Source organism: Drosophila yakuba, chromosome X (genome assembly GCF_016746365.2).
Source record: "Drosophila yakuba strain Tai18E2 chromosome X, Prin_Dyak_Tai18E2_2.1, whole genome shotgun sequence".
NCBI lineage: Eukaryota > Metazoa > Arthropoda > Insecta > Diptera > Drosophilidae > Drosophila > Drosophila yakuba.
The window spans coordinates 5,422,218-5,446,062 of record NC_052526.2 but is presented as its reverse complement, the minus strand read 5'-3'; the positions used below and the strand labels follow the sequence as shown (position 1 = coordinate 5,446,062).

General features: G+C 40.8%; 1 protein-coding gene across 1 annotated transcript in view; it reads left to right on the top strand.

Moving 5' to 3' along the window:
- Nucleotides 1-489: 489 nt before the first annotated feature.
- Nucleotides 490-23,845, top strand: part of LOC6524335 (neurogenic locus Notch protein) — a 37,826-nt gene continuing 14,470 nt past the window's right edge. The window contains exons 1-4 of the mRNA XM_002100157.4: nt 490-1,441; nt 14,098-14,179; nt 22,362-22,624; nt 22,697-22,901. Of these exons, the coding sequence (XP_002100193.2) occupies nt 1,282-1,441; nt 14,098-14,179; nt 22,362-22,624; nt 22,697-22,901 (710 nt within the window). The 5' untranslated portion in view covers nt 490-1,281. The remainder of the gene's footprint in view (nt 1,442-14,097; nt 14,180-22,361; nt 22,625-22,696; nt 22,902-23,845) is intronic.

Here is a 23,845-nt window from a genome sequence, read left to right as displayed (position 1 = left end):
GATAAATGCAGGCAGCGAGTTTGCGAATGCAGTGAATGCAGCGAAAATGAGCAATGGTTCGCAAAATGAAAACTAAGAACGTGTTGCGTGGAAAAGGGAAAAGTACGAAAACCTAACTTAAGTCGAGAACAACTCAAATTAGTTGAAATAAAGATACGAGAAAAAGAGAAAAATAAAAATACTTCAAAATGCTACAAGCACGTCTTTCAATTGGTATTCATTTTTTTTTGCAGTGCCTACCAATCTTACATTGTCGAATTACATGCATTTTACATGTAGTTATGTCTACATCTTGATATGACTGCATCAAAGCGCCATTCGGGCAAAGAGGGCAACTGCGCTTAACAGTGGTTCGGAACTCGGCTAGGTTTATTTGTTCATCCACCGATCTCGATCTTGTTCACCCACCGATTCTCGAAACGCAAGATGGCTGCTCGCAAACGGTATGTTTCTCTCGCAGCGAGGCGGTCACACTGCCGCCTTGGAAACAGATCGCTTTTTTGCAGTGGACGAAACGGTTGTGAAAGCGGACGAGCGTAAGGCAGACGAATCTGGAAAGCGCAGAGCACAGTTCTCAGCTTGAATATTTTTTTTTGGAAGTGAAACCCGCGTAGCATACAGGATATACAAACAAATCGCATCGAATTCAATTGCATTGAATTGAATCAACTCGAATATAAAATGAAATGAAAAGGATGGCCAGAGCGAGAAAGCCGTTCAGCAAGGAGTGCATGTCGAAGGGATAGGAAAGAGAGAGCGAGAGAGAAACAAGGATTTTCGACAAAGTGTATCTACCTCGAGTCGCGTGTGCGTGAGTGAGACGGAAGCCGAGGGCGAAAAGAGGAAGAGCCAGCGCAAGAGAGCAATACGCAAGCGTGCGGCGTCGGTTTGAATTTGAATTTGTGCTCGATCCTCGCGGAAAAAAGCAAAAAAGCAAGAAAAGCAAAAAAGCCTTCTTTTTTTTGCCATTTTTTTTTATGTTTGCAAACGGAAAATGTCGCCGTCGTCGGGAGAGTGCCTCCTCTTAGTTTATCAAATAAAGCTTTAAAGTCTGCAGTTTTAACAAAACTATACAACACAAAACAAAAGCAACGAAATAAAAACGCGCTAAAACAAAACAAATTGCTTAAATAAAGACTTAACCATACAAAATAGGCACAGTAAGAAATATCCTCAAAGAGAGAGACCACAGAGGAGCGCTAAAGAAACCGAAGAAGCGAGTAGAGAAGAGGAGAAGAGGTGAAAAACTGGAAAAGTGGTTAACTGGAAAACTGGATTACAATGCAATCGCAGCGCAGCCGACGTCGCAGTCGCGCACCAAACACTTGGATTTGTTTTTGGATTAACAAAATGCACGCCGTTGCGTCGCTGCCGGCGTCGCTGCCTCTGCTGCTGCTGACGCTGGCGTTTGCGAATTTGCCAAACACCGTACGCGGAACTGGTGAGTAAAGCGGAGACGCCGATCAGAACGAGGGTACAAAATATAGGGTGGGTGCAGAGAAACAGGAATTCCAGGGCTCAAAAAACGATCCATGGTCTCGCTTAAAAACGGTTTTATAGAACCCAAACTAAACTATGAAATTATATGTTTTAGGGCTTTTATAAAACCCAAACTAAACTGTAAAATTAGATGGTCTTGTAGCGCTGGAAGCTGTGGATCCTAACTAATCTTACTAACTGTATACTTGGATGTAATTTTCTTATTCAGAGCATACTGGTATTTTATTTTACGTTGGCTTCTGGTGTTCCTTTTTCAAAAGTTCGAATCAAGCTAGATTCCTCTTACAAAATATACTTGTGAACTGGTGTTCTGGTGTTCCTTTTTCAAAAGTTCGAATCAAGCTAGATTGCACTTACAAAATATACTTGTGAACTGGACTAGTTCCGCTTAAACCAGTTGGATATATCCAACTATGTATATTGCACACCTAGGAAATGTTGGTCCATTAAATCGGATGCATTTGCAACGGATAAGTGACTAAGCAGCCCATTCAGCTTTTATACAAAAAGAAAAGGTACAAATAGTGCGCTACTGTATAATAGCTGTTTTTAGATTTTTGGATAGGTAAAACCATAGATAGTAAAAAGTCCTAGCTTAAAGAATCGTCGCAATCCCAATGAAAACAGCTTCTCTGTGTGTGTTTCGTCCACTCCCTTTTTGACCCTCTTCCGTCCGTCTCCCTTTTGAGCAGCTCCTACTTCTTCGCCTTGCTTTGCGTGGCTTGTGTTCACTGCGCTTCCTTTGCGCCGTCTTCCTTCGCTTCGCTTTGTTGTCGCTTTTCGGACAGGTGGTCGTTTCTCTCTGTCTCTCTCTCTACGTCTATCTTTCTCTCCTTGATTTCTCGCTCCACTGTCGCTTCTCAATCGCTCGCTGCCTGTCTCACTCTCCGCGGACTGCGCATACTCTCTCAGATTTGAAAACTCACCTTTTCGAAACAAGAAAGACCGTTTTTACCGTCGGCAAAAGGCGACTCTTTCCTTTGTGTTTTTACTTTACTTTTTTTTTTTATTTTTTTACTGCGCTATTTGCTCTGGAGTGGCCAACTTCCTTCCAACTTTCCAGCTTTGGAAGCGAACTCCTCCACACGATGTGTGCCGCATGCGCATGCACATGGGGTTTTACTGGGTATCGGGTACTGTGTACTGGGTATTTGCGTATTTGCATATGGAGCGGCCGTTGTCTAATCACTAAGTAAATACCGAATCGTATCGGATCGCTTTGGATCGGTTGTAGGTGTACTTAGGGTACTTGGAGTCGATTGCCTCAGTAAAAATGTCAGCTTTCCACGGAACTCAAAATCTCCTGGGCGAAATTCTTGAGAAAGTATGTGAAAGTGCAGCTCGAAGAAGATATATCACAGTTTTTTCCAACATATTTCATAATGTCTGAGAATGTTTAAATGTTTCTTTCTTTTTATTGAAAATGTCAGATGTTTTATGTTTCATTGCTCCAAAGTATTGAAATCCATCAATCATGTTAAATGATCATTACCAGAACTTTGATCCCCCAGCATCGAGCAATTTCATTATAACACACTCTATATGAACTCTACGATTTTTTAACAGCTGCAAGCGAAGATCGTTGAACTATTATTTTTATAACTTTTACCTGGGCATTTCCTGAGCTCGGGTTTCCGCCTCCTAAACTTTTTTTTCTCTGGGTTTATTAGCCATGGGCGAACGTGTGATCTTTGCGAGCGACACAACATTTGCATTTTTCAGCTGCAAGAAATTAGCCAGAGGAAGATGGTAGTAAAAGGTAAATAAACGGGATATATCAAAGAGACATCAAATAATTGTTCACATAGCAAACTGTGTACCGGGGAGAAGAAATGCCTAAAGTAGTAATATTAAATGTGTAAATTAAAGCCAGAAATTTTCCTAAAAATCCTCCTTTTACATTCGATTTAATTTCACTTCTAGTTCCCTATGAAAAAAGTGTTTGCAGATTCAAAAGGCCAAAAACAAAAAAAAGACAAAAAACGCTTAGAGCTTCATCATATACCCTTTTTTTTGTAGCGATTAAGTTCTCACAAATTTACGCCCCATTAGCTCCAATCCAAGTTTGTTCAACTTTGTGCGATCGAACGCCTGCATTTAGCCACCAATTTGGGGTATTATTTTTTTGCAGGTTTAATGTGGCACGTAACGGTTTCAAGAACCAACCACCGCATTCGATTTCATCATACAAAAACAACCAGGCATATATACCTATACCATATACCGCATCGCACCGCATATAGAATGTATAGTGTAGTATAAGGAATAAACGACAGCTGGGCTCCTGGAGCCAAAAGTGAAGCAGCAGGAGAAGCAGGAGCAACCCCTGTGTCCTGGCATATTGCACATGCGCGTCCTTTTTGCTGTTTGCTCAAAGATCAAATTACGATATGGTATGGCATTGCATGGCAGTGTTGTGCGTGAGCGAGAGAGAGAAACGGGCATATAGTAGAATATCGCTTCAGATACTTTTGTATCTCCACGCTCCGCTCCCGGCTGTTTCCTGTATATCCTGTGTGCACCCCAAAAACTAAAGAAGGAAAAACCCAAAACACATTTCTTGACTTTCGTAAGTCACGCACACGGCGGTTCCCTAATTAGCCCTCGCCTAGACTTCAGTCAATATACAACATACCTACCATATACCATATACTACTACTATATGAAGTACTATATTTGTATGTGTACCCTGTACGCCTGGCGCATGAGGTCGGCATGTATGGCGATGCATAACCAACATGCCCATGGTTATGGGTCGTAAAGTGTGCACTTTATGGTCGGAATGGATCATCCACATAAAGTTGCAACCAAATTTAATGGAAGTCAAATTATCAGGGGCAGAAGGGCACTTAAATTGAAGGATCTCAAAGATGAGGGTAGTACCACCTAGATTTATAGCTGCTATACGAACACAAAGACTATCTTGCTAAAAATGTGGAGTAGATGAAATTGTATAACTAGCCATCATTAGTAAATACCATTAACTACATTTGAATAAATAATACATTAACCGATCATTACAAAATCTAAGAAGCTATGAGTAGGTATGTCAATGCATCAGTATGTGAGTAAAATGCAGTCAATCAAATCAGCTCAAAAAATACTTGAATGCAAGGTTTCAATGCCTCAATTTTATCAATATAAATAAATTTAAAACATGTCTGAGATGCATTTATAACACCTGAGGTAAAAACCAGGTCAATTCCCACGAAAGCAAACCCTTTTGCAAGGACGCGGCACTAAAAATCGCAGATTACTGTGAAAGTCTCTCTTATTTTGGGCGTCTCAATTAATTTGAGACAACCACTTATCGACCATTTACTGTCGCATTTATTAATTAATCGACGCCGCCGACGTTGGCCAAAAAAAACAAACAAAAAAAACAGGAGTATCACTTGAAAATATAACTTTCCCATCAGTAACTTAAGAAGACTTAATTAAAAAACGGTATATGAAATCGGCTAATTTCTCAAGTGTTAACTCTGCTGTTACTCCTTGCCTTTCGCCAGACCTGACCAAAATCAAAAAACCTGTAAGTGATAAAGTAAACTTCGGCAAAAAAAAAACAAAAAAGGAAAACAAAATAAAGCAGAGGAGTTGAGGAATCTTGTTGCCTGGTCACTTGATATGGATATACGGCAAAGCAGTTCCGTTCCAGACGATCCCGATGCTCAGATGCTCCAATGCTCGATGCTCGATCTCGATCTCGATCCTGTTTTTCGGGACACACCACACCTTTGAAACCAGAATTGGCAAGGCTCTTCAGGTAGAATTTCGCTTGCCAATGTGCAGTCATCTCATCTTCTCAGTATCTCAACGGCTCAACGGAAATCCACAATGTTTTTGCGCACTGTGCTGTCTTTGTCGATATTTGTTATTTGTTCCCATAGAGTCATTGCATAAACATGAAAATCATTTTCCCAGCCCATCTCTCTCTGCAGTGTATATGTTGACAACTACTTTCCAAGTTTTGTCTTGGGAAAATGCCTCAAATGGCCAACGAATGAATTGAGGTTTTCTTCTCTCTACATACATATATACAGATATGTACTTCTTTGCTGGCCAAACTAATTATGAAAACAGTCCTCACATGTGTCGGCTGCAATTAAATCCGCTTAGAAAAATCCATGGATTGTATGGATTCTAAATCTCAGCTCGACTTGACTTGACTTCACTATACTGGACTTGGCTCTCAAGTCTATACTCCACTCTACGCTTCTCTTCTCGGCTTTTATTGACTTTTAATGATGGCCAGGCGAATTAGTGCGCCCTGACTTACTCTTTCTGCCATGGCCAGTTTAATGAGTTTTCTTTATGGCCAACACATGTACATTTCGAGTCGGTAGATACAGGTACAGGTACTCACACACACACACAGATACTATTCGAGCCAAGATACAAGATACACACACAAACAGAGACAACGAACGCACTGACCGAACAAGTTTTTAGTTTTGTTTTCTGTTGTTTCTTTCTGTTTTCTTGGGTTTTCTTGGCTGGCCTCTTTGGTCTTCTCTCCTTTGTGTGGCTTGTTCTTGAAGTATCTGCGAGGTACAACAAAACAAAAAAAAGGCTGACAACCTCAGAAGAACCCCTCCTTTCAACCCAGCCCCGCCCCTCGCCTCCCCCTCTCTAGGAAACACACACCAACAGAAATTTTTATAGATATTACCCAAAGTGTCTTGTTTGGTTTGGTTTGGTTTTGGTACGGTTCTGTTTTCTTTCCTTCGCTTTTGGCCCGGTCTCTTCTTGTCGTCTTGTCTTCCAGGCTTTTGGGCTTTTAGGCTGCGCCCCTGCCACGCCCCCTAGAAATCCCCCTATGTTGCCATGCGATTTACTCCGATACTCTTATACAGACAGATCTCTCATTTGTGGTCTTCGAAAAGTGGAAAAGTGGTAGGAAAATCTCGATCGATTACTACCGTTAAGGTAGTAACTTATAGTTTCTACAACGCAGCTATAAAAAAAAATATTCTAAGGAAATAACTTACTGATGTTTACGACGATCATTATTCCATTTTTCTTTGAATATAAAACACGAAAATACGTCATTATGTCAGTGTATGAATGTTATAAGAAATCCAAAAATAATTAGAAAATTGTTGTTGTATGGTCGAAAGTCGAAAGAAATTTCTTTACGATGCTCGGGTCTTGTCATTAAGGAAATTTACGATTTCCTTGGCAAACGCAACGCAATCAGTTGGCATAGAAACTTCTTGTTCTTGGCCGGGCCGAGATTCTGGCCTCTCCCTTTCTCGCTCTTTGGCTCGTTGTATAGACGTCTCTTTCCCGTCTTCTATCCTTTTTTGGAGGAGGCAATGAAAAATGACAATCATCATTATATACACTTGAGCGGTTCGACGACAGTCGCCGATCGTGTGCTCGTCGTCTTCTCAAGTTGAAACTGAAATTGCTCCGACTTTGTCTTCTCTTCCTTCTTCTCCTCTGCCTCCTTCTTCTCCTTGTCTTCATCCGTCTCCATCTCCATCTCTCTCTCTTCGCATGCGTGTTTGAGAATCATCCGCAGAGGGAGAATAGAGATCGGTCCAAGCTCAAGTGAGTGGTTGACTTCAAGAGATGAATAGATACTTTGGCTTGCATAATAATACTCATGATAATAATAATAATGATCGGTGGTCGAAGGAAGAAGCCATGCCGAACGATACGGGATGATATACCGAATGATACTTTTCATGGTGGTCTAGGGTGCCACAGAACCATCGCAGTTACCCTCACATAAAACAGCAAGGAGTTGTGTATCGTTCAATTTACCAAAAGATGCAAGAAACTTGGATACTATATGGTTATGAAAAACTGAAATCGAGAAAGCTATTGCTCACTTACATCTAGAAGTGGATACATTTTAAAGTAACTAGAAACCGTGATAGATCCTTAAAAGAAATAAAAGACACCTTTGAAACGGCAGGATACAAAAACACTGAGATAAACACATGCTTCAAGATGCCACTTGAAAATGTATCTCAAATTTCAAGCGTCTGACACTCGCTGGCTCTAAAGTACTTCAGTTGAGAATCTGCAGGAACTCTGCTTTGGCTTGGCGTTCCCAAACAAACGAGTAGATGCTTTATCAAACAACATTATTTTAGTATGCATATTTGGAATTTAGTCATTTTTTAGGGCTGCACCTTTTGCGCAAAGATGCAAAGATCATTAGCAACCGGGTTCCACTTCATCTGAACGCTCACTTAGCATTGATTAGGAGCCATATCTTGCAGTTGCATCTTCTGAATCTGCAGACTCTTTCTCTTTGAGTTTTCCCTTTAATGCTGGCAACCTGCGCGACATTTGCATAAGGCTCATTTTGTAGGGCGCCAGAAGAACTGGCGTTTCTTCGGTGACAAATTAGCAGAGCTGCAAAGTAAATATGAATTGAAGACTCTGCCTTTTTTTTTTTTCTTTCATCCATTTCATTTTTGTCGTTTTCCGAACTTTAACTAAACATTCACACGCTGGTTTGTTGTCTGCCGGAAGTGTTAAATGCTTCAGTTTATTTAAAGTACATACACACAAAGAGGAGTAAGAGAGATAGAGTGAGGGAGAGACGGGGAGACGAGTCGAGACTCCATACAATATCACTCATATGCCATTATTTTTATGGATTTCCGAGCAACAACCCTTTTTGTTTGTGCGCCTGCGCGGCCTTTTTTCAGTTTGGCGCGCATTTCCTTCAGCCTCGACCTCTTGAACCCCAGCTCTTGCTCTCTCGCTCTTGCCCTCTCACTCTCTCCCTCTCTGCATGCATTTTATATGCTTTTCCCCGGCGAGGGCGGATTTTGTCAAAGTGTCGCATATGTTTTCAAGTGCACTTCAATTACCAAAAAAAAAAAACCTTCATATATATATGTAGTTATGTACATGCATATAGATTACTTACAACTGCAGCTGTGTGTCCTTTCCGGAGGGCTGTTTATCACTCATCCTCCCGCCCAAAAATACAAAAAACAAAAAAAAACGTTTTCCACCCCCTCTTATCGTGCACTCAATTACATCGTCGGGTAGGTCAATTATTCCCATAATATTATCTTTCATTTGGCTAAGCATTATGCTAATCATCCGAGCTTCTCGCTGTGGGAAAATAAAGTGCGAGTGGAAAAAGTGGCGTGGAAAACGGGGGGGAAAAACGAGCGATGATCATCAAGTGGAATGAACAGCGCTCAACTGTGAAAAGTTTTGCGTCTTGCAAGTGGGTTGCTTATTTACTTACCATATACTTAGTTTCATTATCAAAGACAATTTCCCTATTAGCTATGAAGCTCATAGTACTTGCACTTTAAAACGCAACGTTCTACTCGCAATGCCGCAAGCAAAATTCAATTAAAATGCAACATCTACTGCAGTAATAAGTTTCCTGTTTCTTTTGATTCACATATAATATTATATATTACATACAAGTCTGGCTCAACCCACTCTCATGAAGACATCAATCAGGGTACCCATAAACCACATTCACAGGCACTTCCCCTTTTCAAAAGATCGTCTAATCCGAAATCTATTTCAACATATGTGGCAATAACAATATCGTAGACCGCAAAAACCACAAACTTCCTCCCCCATGTTGCTCCAAAATTATACGTATGAATGGGTTAAACACTTGCGGGGTAGAGGAAGGGAGGACCAGGGGAGTTGTATTTTCTATATTTTGTCCGATTTTTCCTAGTTTTTTTCCATTTTTTTTTCTTTTTTATTTTGCTATCGCCGACGACAGTGGCCTATTAATCTATCAGAAGCTTCAGACGCTTCGGACCAAACAAAAGGGGTTAGCAGAGATAGAGATAGAGGGCCGAAAGAGATGGTAGCAAATGGAGCGACGGAGACGGGTTAGAGTGGGTTAGAAAGAGAGAGGTGGAGCGAGTGAGCCAAGGCAAAATTCCATGCCACATAACCCAAAAAGACGAAAAGAAAGAAAGAGCGAGACGTTGTGTTTGGTTGACGTCGCGGTTCCCACACTCGTTTATTCGTTTTACGACTTGCCCCTCTCCCGCTCCACGCCCCACTGCCACTCCCCCTTTTCCCCCTTTTTGCCACTTCGATTCTCCACCGATCGCGGCTACTTTTTCATTAACACTACAATCTTTCCGCATTTTGTTGCCTGCTGCTGTTGTTACAACGCCTCTGCAGACCTCTCATTTTCCGATCTCTCTACGCTTACAGCCAAGTCCAAAATAATATATGTGCTTTTCTATTAACAAATATTGTGGATTATGGGTCAATGAACTCGATAGTTTATACTTCACTTAAAACTTGCAACTAAAGAGCAGTTGCTTACATTTTTCAATTATTTCGATCGAACTATTTTAAGTTACTATATACCTACCAGTAGTGCGTACTTTTCCCGCCACTGTAGCATAGTTTTTTGTGACCAATTTTCTAATCGCCATTACACATTTGGGTAGGCAAAGTATTTATTTATTGCTGGGCCCCCGCAGCAATTTGTGATCATTCGCGCGCCGGACAGTTCCCATAAAAATAATGATCGCTCGATGATCGCTTCGTTTTCTTTGGCAAGCTTATCAGAGTTGCAGTTTTTGCGACGCAAATTGTGTATGAAAATTTCTTTTATCATCTCGCCATACACACTTCAAATATAATAAATGTGCATAAATGGCCAGCGTAAGCTTGGCGATCAATGGCAAATGGAAATACTTGAGCATGCCAAATTGGAAGCCAAATATAAGTTGTGGGGGTTAAACGATCAATAAGCAATTAAAGTACATTTATTTTCGGCAGATAACAAAAGATGCCTTTCAAGAAACGGTAAGAACAGTATCTTGCGTTCCGCAGAATGTAATTATGTATTTCTAACGAAGTTCAAGTTATTTCTATTGTTTGTACAAAATACCACTTACTTATATTGGTTTGACAAATGAAATTTCTATTTTAGCTAGGTTCAATGCACAACTATTTTTTTGAATAACCTACACATAAATCTATGCGACTGATGACTTGTTGCACATCCGGACTTTTTCATATCCCATATCCAATTACAAATCGTGGCGAAATTGTCGCCGAATAAAAATCATGAATAAACATGAAGCCTGAGAACAAACTGAATTTAGATAAGGAAGTGGGCCCAGCGGCATGGCATAGTGTATTATGGGGGCGATAAGGCCGAAAAAGCTTTTGGTCTTATAGTTTCCGACTTCATTTGCAAATGCACAGATACATTGCTAATCCTTCTTGCTACATGTGGCATGGTCAAGCGGCATGGTTAGCTTTTCATTCCGAAATGTAGGAAAATCTAGGATTCATTTTAAACTTAATTCAATTTTCGTTGGTTTTCCGTTTTATTATATATCTCAACTTGCTGACATTCTTGTTGATATGTTTTTGTTTTTTATTATTTTTTTTTTTGTTTTTTTTTTGCGCTTAGAGAAAAGCGTGAGAAATTTTTGGCCGTGGTTTGGCTTTTTTGTGTTTGTTGGTGTTTTTCTTGTTTTTTTTTTAGTTTGGTGTGGTTGCTTTTTGTTTTAGTTGTCGCAGCTGTTGTTGCTTATTATGCTGATAGCGTTTGCTACTTTTTCATTGTTGTTTTTTCTATTCGTATGTGTGGTAATGCGAAAAATTTAAATTCGATAAGCACCATTTTGTAAAGAAAAAACCAGCGGAGATATTTCATTATTGTCTTGGCTTCCTTTTTGCTCGTTTATATTTGTTTGATGTATGTAAATGGTTTCTTTTATTTTTTGGGCTAATTACAAGTGGTTCATTGATCGCTTCATGGCGCCGATAGTTGGTTTATTCCTTTTTTTCATGTGGTAGGGACACTTTTTTGCTTTTTATGTATGAATGTTGTGCGAGAGCCAAATCCACAACATGATTAATTATTAAAAAAAAATGATATATCTCGCTCTTGTAACGTGCAACATTTTCTGTCGTCTCCGTGTCATTTTCATCGATCAATATCACAGATATTTGCAAGTCACTGTCACGCCTGCTTTCATCGGTGATTGTGAAATGTCGTGACTTTGAGAGATCCCCCCTGGCTTTAGCTTGCTTTAACTTTCCGCCAAACCTAAGCAAACTAAACGCCGACAATCTCTATTACACATATCGTTGAGCAAGTTTAATTAGGTCTTAAACGCGGTTTGAGAGCCAACTCAAGCAATTAACAGCTCATTTGTCGGCGGTGGAAAAACGAAAAAGCGGAAAAGCATCTGCCTAAACAGCGCATAAATGCCGGACAAAAGCGATTCCACGTTGATTTTACATGTGCGGTAAATCACACGCAATAAAAACGCTCCGATACTCGTAGTGTATACCAAAAAAGCTAGCTGAAAAATTAAAAAAAAAACTGAATCTTTTCACGCTCTGTCAATGAAGCGTTGAGTGCCCATATGTGGTTTCTCTGTCCCCCTGTCTTTCTCGCCTTCCCTGCCGGCAAATTAATTAAACAGAGCTATAAGCCCAAGCCACACCTCACGAAAAATACAAAAAAATAAACATTTAAGCTCGGTGCCCATCGAGTGATCTTCACCTGGAATGTGTATAATTCAATTTCGGACCCATTTGCCCATTCCACTTGGGCACTTTTGTCGCACATTTGTCGCTCATCAGTTAGTTAGTTAGTAAGCGCTAATATATTTCAATTTTAATAAGATTGCCAACCTATCAAAAGTTGCCTGACAACTGACAAATCAATGGGATCACATCAAATGTTTCAGCTTTGGAAAATCTGATGAGATATGCATGCTGCACCCACAACACACTGACTCTGCACTATTTTAATATCTTTTTCGCTGCTGGGTTTGTGGCATTTGTCTGTTTTTTTGCATCTGTTTTGTTGTTGTTGTTTTTTTTTTACACTAATTGAGGTCAATTAGTTTACAAACAAACGCGGCCAACGAAGACAATCAAATGCAGAGCAATATCTGAGTATCTGAGCTACTGAGCATGCTGCAATATTTTTCCTTTTGCATAAATTTCTGCAACATAGTGCACACACACACTGCTTGTGACTCAATTTGAAGTTATCTCTTTCTTTTTTTGCTTCCTCGCCGCTTTATTTATGCATTGTCATTAGCCAGTTAATCAGACATATTGTATATATATGTATATGTATATCTTTGGGATTTATGCCACGTCTTGTCCACAAGCCATCGATCATCAGTGTTTAAAGGAGACACAGGCAGTGAGCCAAAATGTGTGTATGAAATGCTACAAAATCATATTTTTTTGGTCGTGCCGATCAACAAATATTTGGCCACTTTACAAAACTGTCCATATAAGTTCGATTAATTCTTGGAAATGCTCAATTTGTGCACTCAATTGGGGCTTTAGCTTTCGCTTTGGCTTAAGCCTTTTTGCATTCGATTTGATTTGCTGCTCGTGTATGCAAGACGGTACAGTGGCCACTCATTGTGTGTGTTTTGGCACACATCTACCATCGCCCCACTGTCAGCTCGTGCCACGCCCCGCCGCCCACAGCCCCTTTGGGCAGACAAAGCGATTTATTTATCTCCCTCCGCCTGTCGGGGGCAATCAAAACTTATTGTCGTCGCCGCGATTCGAACCGAAATAAACCAAACCGCATGTCAGAACGCTGTGTTCTGCTGAGTTAGGAAACCCCCCTTCCCCCCTTCCCGATTTTATAATTTTTTATTTTTTTTGAGCTTTTTCCAGCGCAGGAAATCGCCACACGCCCAATTAGCAAACACATATATATAGCACAGTTGGGCGCAAGAGAATAGCAGCGAAGGTGTGAAAAGCGTTATAAGTGCCGCTAAAAACCATTAAAAATGCCAAAAATCTCGCAAACAATTTCATTTATACAAGCTATGGTAAATTGCGCAGAAGAAATGCAAATAATATTATTTCAGTATTATGTACAATTTGAAATTGCCTACTATTCTGAGCCAATCTGTTCACATTTGATATACACTCGTACTTTTTTGTACGACTGAACCTGAGGAGGTGAAGTGAAGTTGGGGGGTTTGCTGCTTGTTTGCGGCTTCGTTTGTTTAATTTTGTGTGCCACATATTTTTTTCAATGGAATAAGCATAATTTTTGTGTGCTCCTTTGCTTTTTTCTTCTGTGTGTGTGTGTGTGTGTGTGTATGCATAATAATAATTTGATTTGATTGCAAACGTTTCAGTTTTCTTATCCAACTCTGCAACTTTCTGCAGCGCTGGCCAGTTCAAGTGCAGTGAACTTTTTGTCTGTGATTGGCCACAATGATGATAATAATGATGAAGAGACGGTGACTTTGACATGCCGCCCGTTTGCCCTTAAAAGGCAGATACTACACATACAATACATATACGATCTCTCGATCTTCTGCAAACAGAACAAGAATGTTTCTTCTTTCGTTCTTCGTTGTTCGATCTTCTTGGCTTCTTTTGCAACGATGTGGAATGTTAAGTAGACACAAATGGGCGACAAGTTAGCATGATCTTACAGATATGGCGGTTAGCTTTTGGGGGCGGTGCGGGTCAGTTGGGACAATGTCTACGTTAATTTATAGAATATTAACTAAGAACTCAAAAATAAGCCCAATTGGGAATGTTAGTAACTGCAACACGCAGTGTAACTTAAATCAACTAGAATTGGCAATAAACTTTTACCTTTTATTCTTGCAGATATCGCGGCTTCCTGCACAACTGTTGGTTGCCAGAATGGCGGCAACTGCGTCACACAACTTAATGGCAAAACCTACTGCGCGTAAGTAAAGTTACATTTTATTAGGATAATCTGTTTATGAACAAGCACTTTAAATATAGTGATGATAAGGATCACAACGATCTATGTGGCAAAACCAGACGAGTGAAGTATGATCGTTGCTCAATTCTAAGTGGCATTTGCATATGTCAATCAAGAGATCAAGAGATTTTCAAGGACAAGGGATTTTGCTGTTGCGTACTCCTTTTAATTTAACTCGAAATTCGTCTAGACAAAAGGTGGGAAGTTGTTGTTCGGCCAGACAAAAGCGCCCGCACAATCTTCTGTCTTTCAGCCTGCGAAGTCTGCGGTCTCCAGTCTGCAGTCTTCGGTCTGCAGTCTTTTCAGCTGCGAATCAAATCAAATCGGGCTCGTTGTCGAGCGACATTCCTGGCAAATCGGTTTGAACCTAAACGAGAGTCTGGGAGTCTCTGGTTCGTGCCTTTAGCCCGGTTCGCATGATTTTCACTCGCCTCGTAATTCGTATTTCGATTTTCGTATTTTGTTTCCTCCGTGTGTTGTCTGTTATTTATTTCAGCATTTTGTCTTTTTTTATTATTATTTTTTCTCTTTCTGTTTTTTTTTGTTGTCTATTTCTCTCTGTTGTCTCTGCAATAAATCAAATGCGGCCAAAACAAACGGCACGTACGCAACGCATAACTCCGTTTGAGTTATTATAAATAGAGAGTTTGAGTCCGTTCGGCGGAGAGTTGAGTCGAGCCGTTGAAACGATCGCAATATCCATATATTTTGACAGACTGTCGTCAACGATTTTTACGAGTCTGTGAAGCGGGCCGAAACCTACATGGCATAATTAAAAAAACCCATTGCAAGAACACACAAAAAAGGCTTAGATCGAATTGCATTCCAGCCAGTTCGTGGCGAAGACTCATGCCTCGACTATTTTCATTTTAATTTAAGCCTTATTTCTTTTTATACCACATCTGTTAAGTCAGCAAAAGGGATAAAACGGAAGCTATGGCAATGATAATATCCGAAAGTTGGCTTTTGCCGTTTTAAAATACATTTTTTGTACAGCTTTTTTGTTGGGATCGATGAATTTCTAAACTGGCTCTCGTGTTTCGCGCGTACACTCATTTTTATTTGCCAATATTTTTTTGTCTTTTATTTAATGTTCGGCTCAACTGACTCATCAAAAAAGGTACAAAAATAAAAAAAACATGAAAAAACAGTTTCATACATCAAAAGATTTCCGCCGTAAAGGGGGGCGCTGAGGGGGCGTGGCTCGGCCAAAAGAGATGCTGCTCATTAACATGTCATAAACCGCAAGCGAGAAAACGATTTTTTCTTCGCTTTTGTGGCTCTTTAGCCATATAAATCAAACTCATTGTTCTGAGATGGCAGAGACAAAATTGAGACCCCCGACTGCATGACATTTGACATGAGCAAAAGGCAAAAATAGTTGTGTCGTGGTCGGTCGGTCGGGTCGGTCCACTCAAAACGAAAACCAAACTGTGTTGGCAATCAAGTCAATTAAACAAACAAGCTGGCAGGCGGAAAAGCGATCGCAAGAGCCGCATAAAAGCTAAGGTTTTGTGGACACAGACTTTTGCGCTCTGCCAACCAGAGCAATTCCAAATCAAGAAAATGTGGTAAATGGATCAGCAACGGATCAGTCGTAAACGATCCGAGGATCAGTTGTTGTGGCCACAAGACCGAAAAAATCAGCTCTAATAGCTCAAGCTCAAGACAAAAGTTCAAAGCGATCTTATCGCCAAATCAAAAAACAAACCAAAAAATGGCTTCAAGAAAGAGAGGCCAGCACATACACATACACATGGCCATTGGCTTGATCGTGCCTTTGATGATCATCGCAAAACCAAAACCAAAACCAAGGCAAGGCAACTAAAAGAAAGAGCTAAGCAAAGTAAAATAACCCACGAATCCCGCGAGATTCAAGAGTCTGCTGCACAACAATATATATATATATAAACGAAACAAGGAAAGAAAAAAACTGAACTGGCATCTCGCAGTTTTAGGCTAAGAGCCAAGCGCTTTTATGTAATTGCCCAAAGATAGTTAAAGAAAGAAAGAGCAAGCCAGGATCGGTTGACATGTGTAGTCTCTGTGGGCAGGAAGAGAGCTGGCCGTCGTCGGGGAAAAGCTAGAAAAACTCTGTTTACAATGAACGCCAAGATCTTGCCGATCAAAAAAGGCAAACTGATCGGCCATTGAAACCGCTGCTGTGTTGTTTTAGAACTCAAACAAGATCAGCTTCAATCGATTGTGGAAGTAAATTTAATGAGAAAGTCAAGAGCGCCTAAATTAACACTCAAAATGTGAACATTTCGCAGAAATGGAAAACCAAACCGTCCCATTTAAAAAGGGTATCTAATCAGATTACTTAGCAATTTCTGGCAACTTGAATTGAATCGCAATGAAACATTCATGCCCAGACGTATTTAATCTTCAGAAAGTGAATTAACCGTCGAGTGAGAAAAGTTCGTTGCCTAAGTCTTTTGTTTTCCAGACGTGGCATGTGTGTGTGTGTGCGTGTTTCTAAATGCCCACACACACACGAACGTTCGCCGCAGGGGAATAATTTACGTTTTTATTTGAACTCTTGGCTCACACGCTTTGCACTTGAAAATGTTCTTTGCTTTCTACCTTTTGCTCTTCCTCGTTCTGGTTCTTGTTCTCTTTCTTTGCTTTTTGATGTCTTGTCTTTTCATTTCTTTTCTTCTCGAAAAGTGAAAAAAGGGGAAAAGCATTTCCAGGCTGCAATTACTTTAATTAACTGATCATTAAGCACATTGGCCATGGGGCTCGATGCTCTATGCGCTGGAAATGTGTGCTGGAAATGACAATGGAAAAGCCAACATTTCATCTGCGCTGGGATGACACATTTAACTTGCGGCAGCAGGGCAGCCATTTTTATTATATATCTCTTTGTATATATATAAATATATATATATATATGTATGTATATGTGTACATCCTTCGGATGTTCGGCTAAAAACTTGTTTGCAACCTGCTCTGATTGCTTTTCTGTGTTACACAAGCTCGAAAGAAACAAGGGTCCCGAGATGCGGAGGCCGAGGAGCTTCTGGGCCCATCCCATGAGATCTTGACTGCCCGAAAAGCGTAGCGAATATTTATTGTGCATTTCGCTTGCATTTTACATTCTTCACGAGGAGACCCTTTTTGCTCCCTTTTCTTTTTGTATATGTGCACATATCTATATGTAGATGTATATGTGCTCTGTTTTTCTCGTATTTTTTTTTTATTTAATTTTTGTTTTTTTGCAGCCAAGGCGTTGGCGTACAAAATTCCTTTAGCCAGGTCTCGTTGCCTCTCTCTTTGGTCAAATTAAAACGTTTTATTGAAACTCAATTAAGTTGCGCATTCTCACGAAACGCTGAAGATGGTAGACCAAGTTGATGGTGATGGTTGGATGGATGGATGGATTGTTGGGTTGGCTGGTTGGTTGGTTGCTTGCTTGATGGTGAAGAGAAGAAGCGTAGAAGACGGCAAATTGTTAATTATTCGAATGTGGAATGATGCATTACATAAATCTGAGCTTTGTCTTCTCATAACTCAAATGAAAGATTTTCCCAGGCTTGCATCTTTTAATTATGCACATATGGAAAAATACCTTTGGCTTTTCTTCCACTGCCAGCGACAAATCGTTTCAACACACCTCGTCTGCAAGTCGACCATTCACATATCAAATTTTGGTTTTAGGTAACTTTTCTACAGCACATCGCATGTTGATTTCTATACTTTTATATCAACTTTTGATTCAGAGAAGTCACATCACAAATATGTATAACATGGCTCTATCAGTTATATGATGGTTATTGATGGGAAAAGGATTGGTTTTCTGTCGGGAACTCTTTCTAAGAAACAACGTTTATTTATATATTCTAAAAGACAAAACGCGAGCTTCAGTGAGTCTAGATAGACTTTTTGGGGTAATGCTTTATAGTGTTTTTATGCTACCATCAAATAGTTAAATTCAAAAATACTAAATTGAATGCATGAAAATCGTTTTTATTGTCAATAGTTTAGATAGACCTCTATTTGCATAAATAAAACAAGCTGACAAAGCGAGACAAGCCATCATAAAACCGTTTTTATGCTTCATATCGATAAAATGTTCTCCGCTTTATTAAACCAATAAAAGCTTAATAAAATCACCGTTCTGTATAGGAGATTTTCGAATTTCCGAAAAGAGATATCCCCACGTTGTGCAATGGAATTTGGTCAGGTATATTGTTATATTTCGTTACCTGGAAACTGGAACCTGTGTGGAAAGCGTTTGACGGACTAGTGTCAGAAAATACATTTTTTACCTGGCTTACTGGCGGACAATGGGAAATCAAACAAAACCCGATCCGAAGCCTACCTCGAATCATCTCTCCACAAAACCAAACAACAGCTGGAAATGGATGGATGGTTATGTAGTTAGATGTATGGAATGGTATCGGATCGTACATGGATGGAAACAGAAAAACAGAACGGAAAGGAAATTTGTTTGGGTGTAAAATTCGTTGGTTAGGCCGCCGGGGTCACGCATTTCATTTCATTTCACTTCAGTTTAGTTCGTTTTCCACTCTGTCCTCCCTTTTCCCTTTTCCCATTGTTCTCGAACAGCTAAGCAAATACCACCACAAATGGCTGGGTGAAAGGAGCGATAGATAAAGATGCCGGGATAGGGAGAATCGGGAATCGAGAATTGAGGAGGAATACATGGACGTGTTGCACCTGCGCATGGAAAAGCGAACTCAGTTTCACGTGAAAACCACGGCTCAGCAAAAGCCGAAAAAACAAAAACCCGAGTCCGAGTCCATGTAATGTGAGAAGTGTGCTGCTTTAATATAATATGTTCCCCTGTTCTCGTTACTGATCCTCCTTATGGTTTCATACACATCATACTTTTCGCCGAGTTTTCGTTTGAAGGTGCAGTAAACAAAAGCTACCATGAAATTGAAATCAGATTTGAAAGCACAAGTTGCCTTTTAAAGACTCTAGGAACGAATATTGTAGAGTTGGGAATCGATTTAAATCGATGGAAATCGATTTAATGAGATCAAAGCTAAGTAGGGAAAAGCCAAGTTTTCTGATAAGAACATTTACAAAGTAATCCTTTCATGTAATTGGTATCAATAGCAAAAAACAAAATCCCATTCGGAAAAATTGATCAAGTTGAACTAATTGGTGTAGTCTTATCAGCTAATTAAACAAATGGGATCGCACAGCTAACGACTTTGGAATCTTTGTAGAGTGTGTCTCGGTAGTGTTTGTGCGGTGATAAGCAGTTTTTTTGTTGTCAGGCAATCCCCGCACTCCACTCACTCCACCGCCGATCCTGTGATAATGTGCTAAGATCAGCAGAAAGCTGCATGTGCATGTATGAATACATTATTATTCGTGAATGTGGCTTTGTTTGCGCCTGCACTGTACACACAAACAAAATTTGAAATCGATGAATCAAGTTTGAAAACTACCATTTATTTACCGACCTAGATATAAACTTTAGTTTGCATTAATTGTGTAAGGCTTGTGAATATTCGAATCAATTTTTTAGATAATATTTAGAGTGCTGAAAGGGTTTTTATAGCAGTGCACAAGGCGTGTGAATTGCAATAGGGAAATTAAACACTCGAGAGATAAACGCAGAGTCGAGAGGAGTTGTCTTTCGATCTCTTTGGAAGCCATATATAGCCATAGAGTGGTCGAAAACCGATGAATGATCATCGGGCGATGACATTAAATCATTTGCCTACAAGCCATGAGTCTATGGCCAATACCGCCGCCCCTCATCTAGCCCAGAAATCCATAATCCATTCGATACGAGCTGCTGTGGTTACCCATTCATTCGAGCGATCGTGAGAAGCGAATATAAATATCTATGTATATAGATACAGTATACAGATGCATATCTATGCATATTTTATATTCACTTCATGCAGTAGTTATGATTATGAACAATTTCTGTCCCGATCGCCGACCGCAAATTGAGTTGGAAGCGGAGATACGGATGCAGAGATGCAAAGATGCAGATACAATGATCTGATCCAATCGCAGATAGTAGATTTATACTGCTAATGCTCTCTTCTCACCAGCAATTGTTTGCTCATAAAATAGAATACTTTTAGAATCAAATAAAGCATTTTCGCCATCCATTTCTTGCCCATTTAAAATTCGATTTGATTCCAGTTCGCTTCCTTCACGTGACAGTGGGTGACTCATTCCCTTTTTGGCCAAATGCATAAAGGAGGTTTAAAACAGATCAAGGGGGGGCATAGAGGGGGGGTTGGACTGGGGAACAGGAGATAAAGCCAGCAACACAATACACACACCACAACACACACACACAACACACACACACAACACACCCAGTGGCTGCCTTGGTTTATTTGCCAATGCGAGTCACGTTTTCTGCCAGCCTTCTCTTGCTGCCTCTCAAAACAAGTTAGCAAGCGAGCACTTGGAACTCGAACTGAAAACTCGGCTTGGCCTGTGTATAATTTATATTACATTAATTTTTCCATCCAACATTTTTCCCTCTCCTTGGGCAGCAGCAGCCGCAACAGCAGCAAAAAAGGCTGACACCTCATTTGAATGGGCCTTCCCCTTCACCCTCCCCGGCCACTTCTTCGACTTCTCCTAACCATCGTCGCTGTTGCTTCTCATTTTTGGCCTGGTCTTTTATCAGTGGGCCAATATCGACTAAATACCTATGCGACCACTTTGCGATGGCGAAAAAGTCACTGCAAAATACTAAGTTCATCCTCAATGCATTCGATTAATAGTTGTATAGGGATTGTATAATAACGAAAATAAGTTAGTTTTAAAGCTCTTTTAAGTAATTTCTTCCAGTGTGCCAATGCTTTTCACCGCTTTTCGTTGGCCACTCTCTAAATTCTCGCTTAAAAATTTGCAAGCTGTCCTCTTCGATTGCGATCGACAGACTTTGAGGTTGGGCAGGGCCTGCAAAATGGATCGCTACAAATTAATGCTAAATCTAAAGCATTTTCACACACTTGTAACGGGAAGTAGCAGTAGCAGCAGCAGCAGCAGCAGCAGCAGCATCGGTAGCAAAAAAAAAATAAGTAATTCGACAAAGAAAAGCGGTTTTTCCTCGCCTGCCGGCTGGACCATCGGCAGCATCATCTCCATCGCCTTTCAGCTTGGTCAGCAGCCGCCTTAATGATTATTCATTGCTTGTTGCTGGTTGTTCGGTATGTTGCTGCCGTGCTGCCTGCCTCATTTTGCTGTTGCCACTGCAACTGCAGCAGCAGCAGCAGCAGCAATGCGTGTAATTTTCTCATTGCAGCCGATGAAGAAGCAGCAGCAGCAGCAGCGGCGGCAAAAAATTTAATATGCAATCAAGATCGCGCACAAATTACCGTACATAAAAATTGTTTTCTCAAGGGAAAAGTAACAACAAGCAGGCATAATGTTGTCGTCGAGCAGCAGCAACAACAACCACGTCGTTGCAGGGAGTGGAGAATCGGCGAAAAGAGAGTTAGTTTCCAATGGCAAGAGCAGATATTGTACCATCATTGTCATTACTCAACCAATTTGTAGTATTTTTTTTTTGTTCGCTGTTTACACCAGAAAATATTGCTTATGGGAAAATCATTGGAGTGATTTGTCTATGACCGCGTTGCCATCAATGTTTTCTTCAGTCAGTTTGAAGAACTATGTACATATGAGGAACAAGGATTACAAATGGGTTAAGTTCGATAAGTTTAAGAGAACACCTTCGTTGCGATGGCCCATCTGTCGCTCCAACTTGTCCACGTAAAGCCATGTGAAAGTGGTCCAAAGGAGCTGCGCGAGCTCGGGCGGAAATGAGGCTACTTTGTCAGCTTTAACACTTTGGAGTCCGTCGTTTGGGAGTCATACTGTGGGATTTATCAGGCGGCGCAGATCTGGCTCCTGACTTTGGTCAACTAAGCCGACAAGTCGATAAACTGGCAACTGGCGAACGATATGTGGTGAAATCACTGCGGGAAAAATCATAAACCAGTGGGAATGTTGCTGATGCACTGTGCACTTCCTGCACGGCCGCCACTCTGCGTTTTTTCGTTAAGTGCAAATAATATGTGTCGGCTGCCGTCACATTGCTCCCATTCAAATCGCCACCTGCAACCCATTTGAATGGCAAACCCGCTAATCCGCATCCATCTGTATCTATCTGTATCTATTCCAGATGCGATTCACACTATGTCGGCGACTACTGTGAACACCGCAATCCGTGCAACTCGATGCGTTGCCAGAATGGCGGCACCTGTCAGGTGACCTTTCGCAACGGCCGCCCGGGCATCTCCTGCAAGTGTCCTTTGGGCTTCGACGAGTCCCTCTGCGAGATTGCGGTGCCGAACGCCTGCGACCATGTGACCTGCCTCAACGGCGGCACCTGTCAGCTGAAGACCCTGGAGGACTACACGTGTGCGTGCGCCAATGGCTACACAGGTGAGTTGTCAACCGGGAAAATGTTCCCTCTTCAAAATGAAGTCGTTCCATTCACCACTCTCTATTTAACAGGCGAACGTTGCGAGACGAAGAATCTGTGCGCCAGTTCTCCCTGCCGGAATGGAGCCACCTGCACCGCCTTGGCCGGAAGCAGCAGCTTCACCTGCTCCTGTCCGCCGGGCTTCACGGGCGACACCTGTTCCTACGACATCGAGGAATGCCAGTCGAATCCCTGCAAGTACGGCGGCACATGCGTCAACACCCACGGATCTTACCAGTGAGTACAGCAAAAGCCCTCTACATCCACTTACCATTGAACAGCTTTGAAATATTTATGGAAATACACAATATCTAGATATTGCTGTTTAACCCATCGATTACACATTGAAAACATCGTTTTTTTCAAACGAAACAAATCGGTGGACATCGAAATGTCGCCTTGTGTTGTTGTGTACGGTTTATCAAATCGAATCGCCGATTGTCAATAAATCGAATTGTCAGCGGATGTGATAACTCAACTTGCCGCTGACAAGTGCAAATTGTTTTCTCTGTTCGACAAAAGATCGAACACGTCTGATTCTTTGTGCCCCCGCCAAAAAAAACCACAAATCCCCGAAAATCGATAACAAATCATCGTTTGCGAAATGATTAGCATATTTATCTAAAGCTTGGCCGCTTTGGCTGACTTCCTTTAATTAATGGCAATTTAAGAGTAATAATTTAGAAAAATCTCATTTTATTTCGATTTTGTGGCGATTTGCATAGCTTATTGATTTTCGTTTGGGCCAACAACAAATTGCCCAATTGGCCCCAACAACATTTCCACTCTAATTAAAACACACAAAACGCGATCGCGACCTATAGAAAATGAGTCGTCGAACAAAAGATCTCAAATTTCCGGCGATCTTTTGTCTAGAGACGAAACACACAGCGTTTTACCCTTTTTTTTTTGGGAACTGGTTCAGGCACGTAAATTAAATTACTTCGTTTACGTTTCATTTTTGGCTTTTTATTTTGGGTTTTGTGTCAGCTTGAAATCATTTGCATTCTTAATTTGAAACACACAAATTATCCAAAAGGGTGCGCGGAAGGGGGGAGGCATTTAAATATATCTTTACTAAAAACCATTTGGGCTGAAAAGTGCGATGTGAACATGTGTTTGCTGTTTGTTTTAGTTTAGTTTGACTGCGGATGTTTTCAAAGCCATTAGCATACACTTGA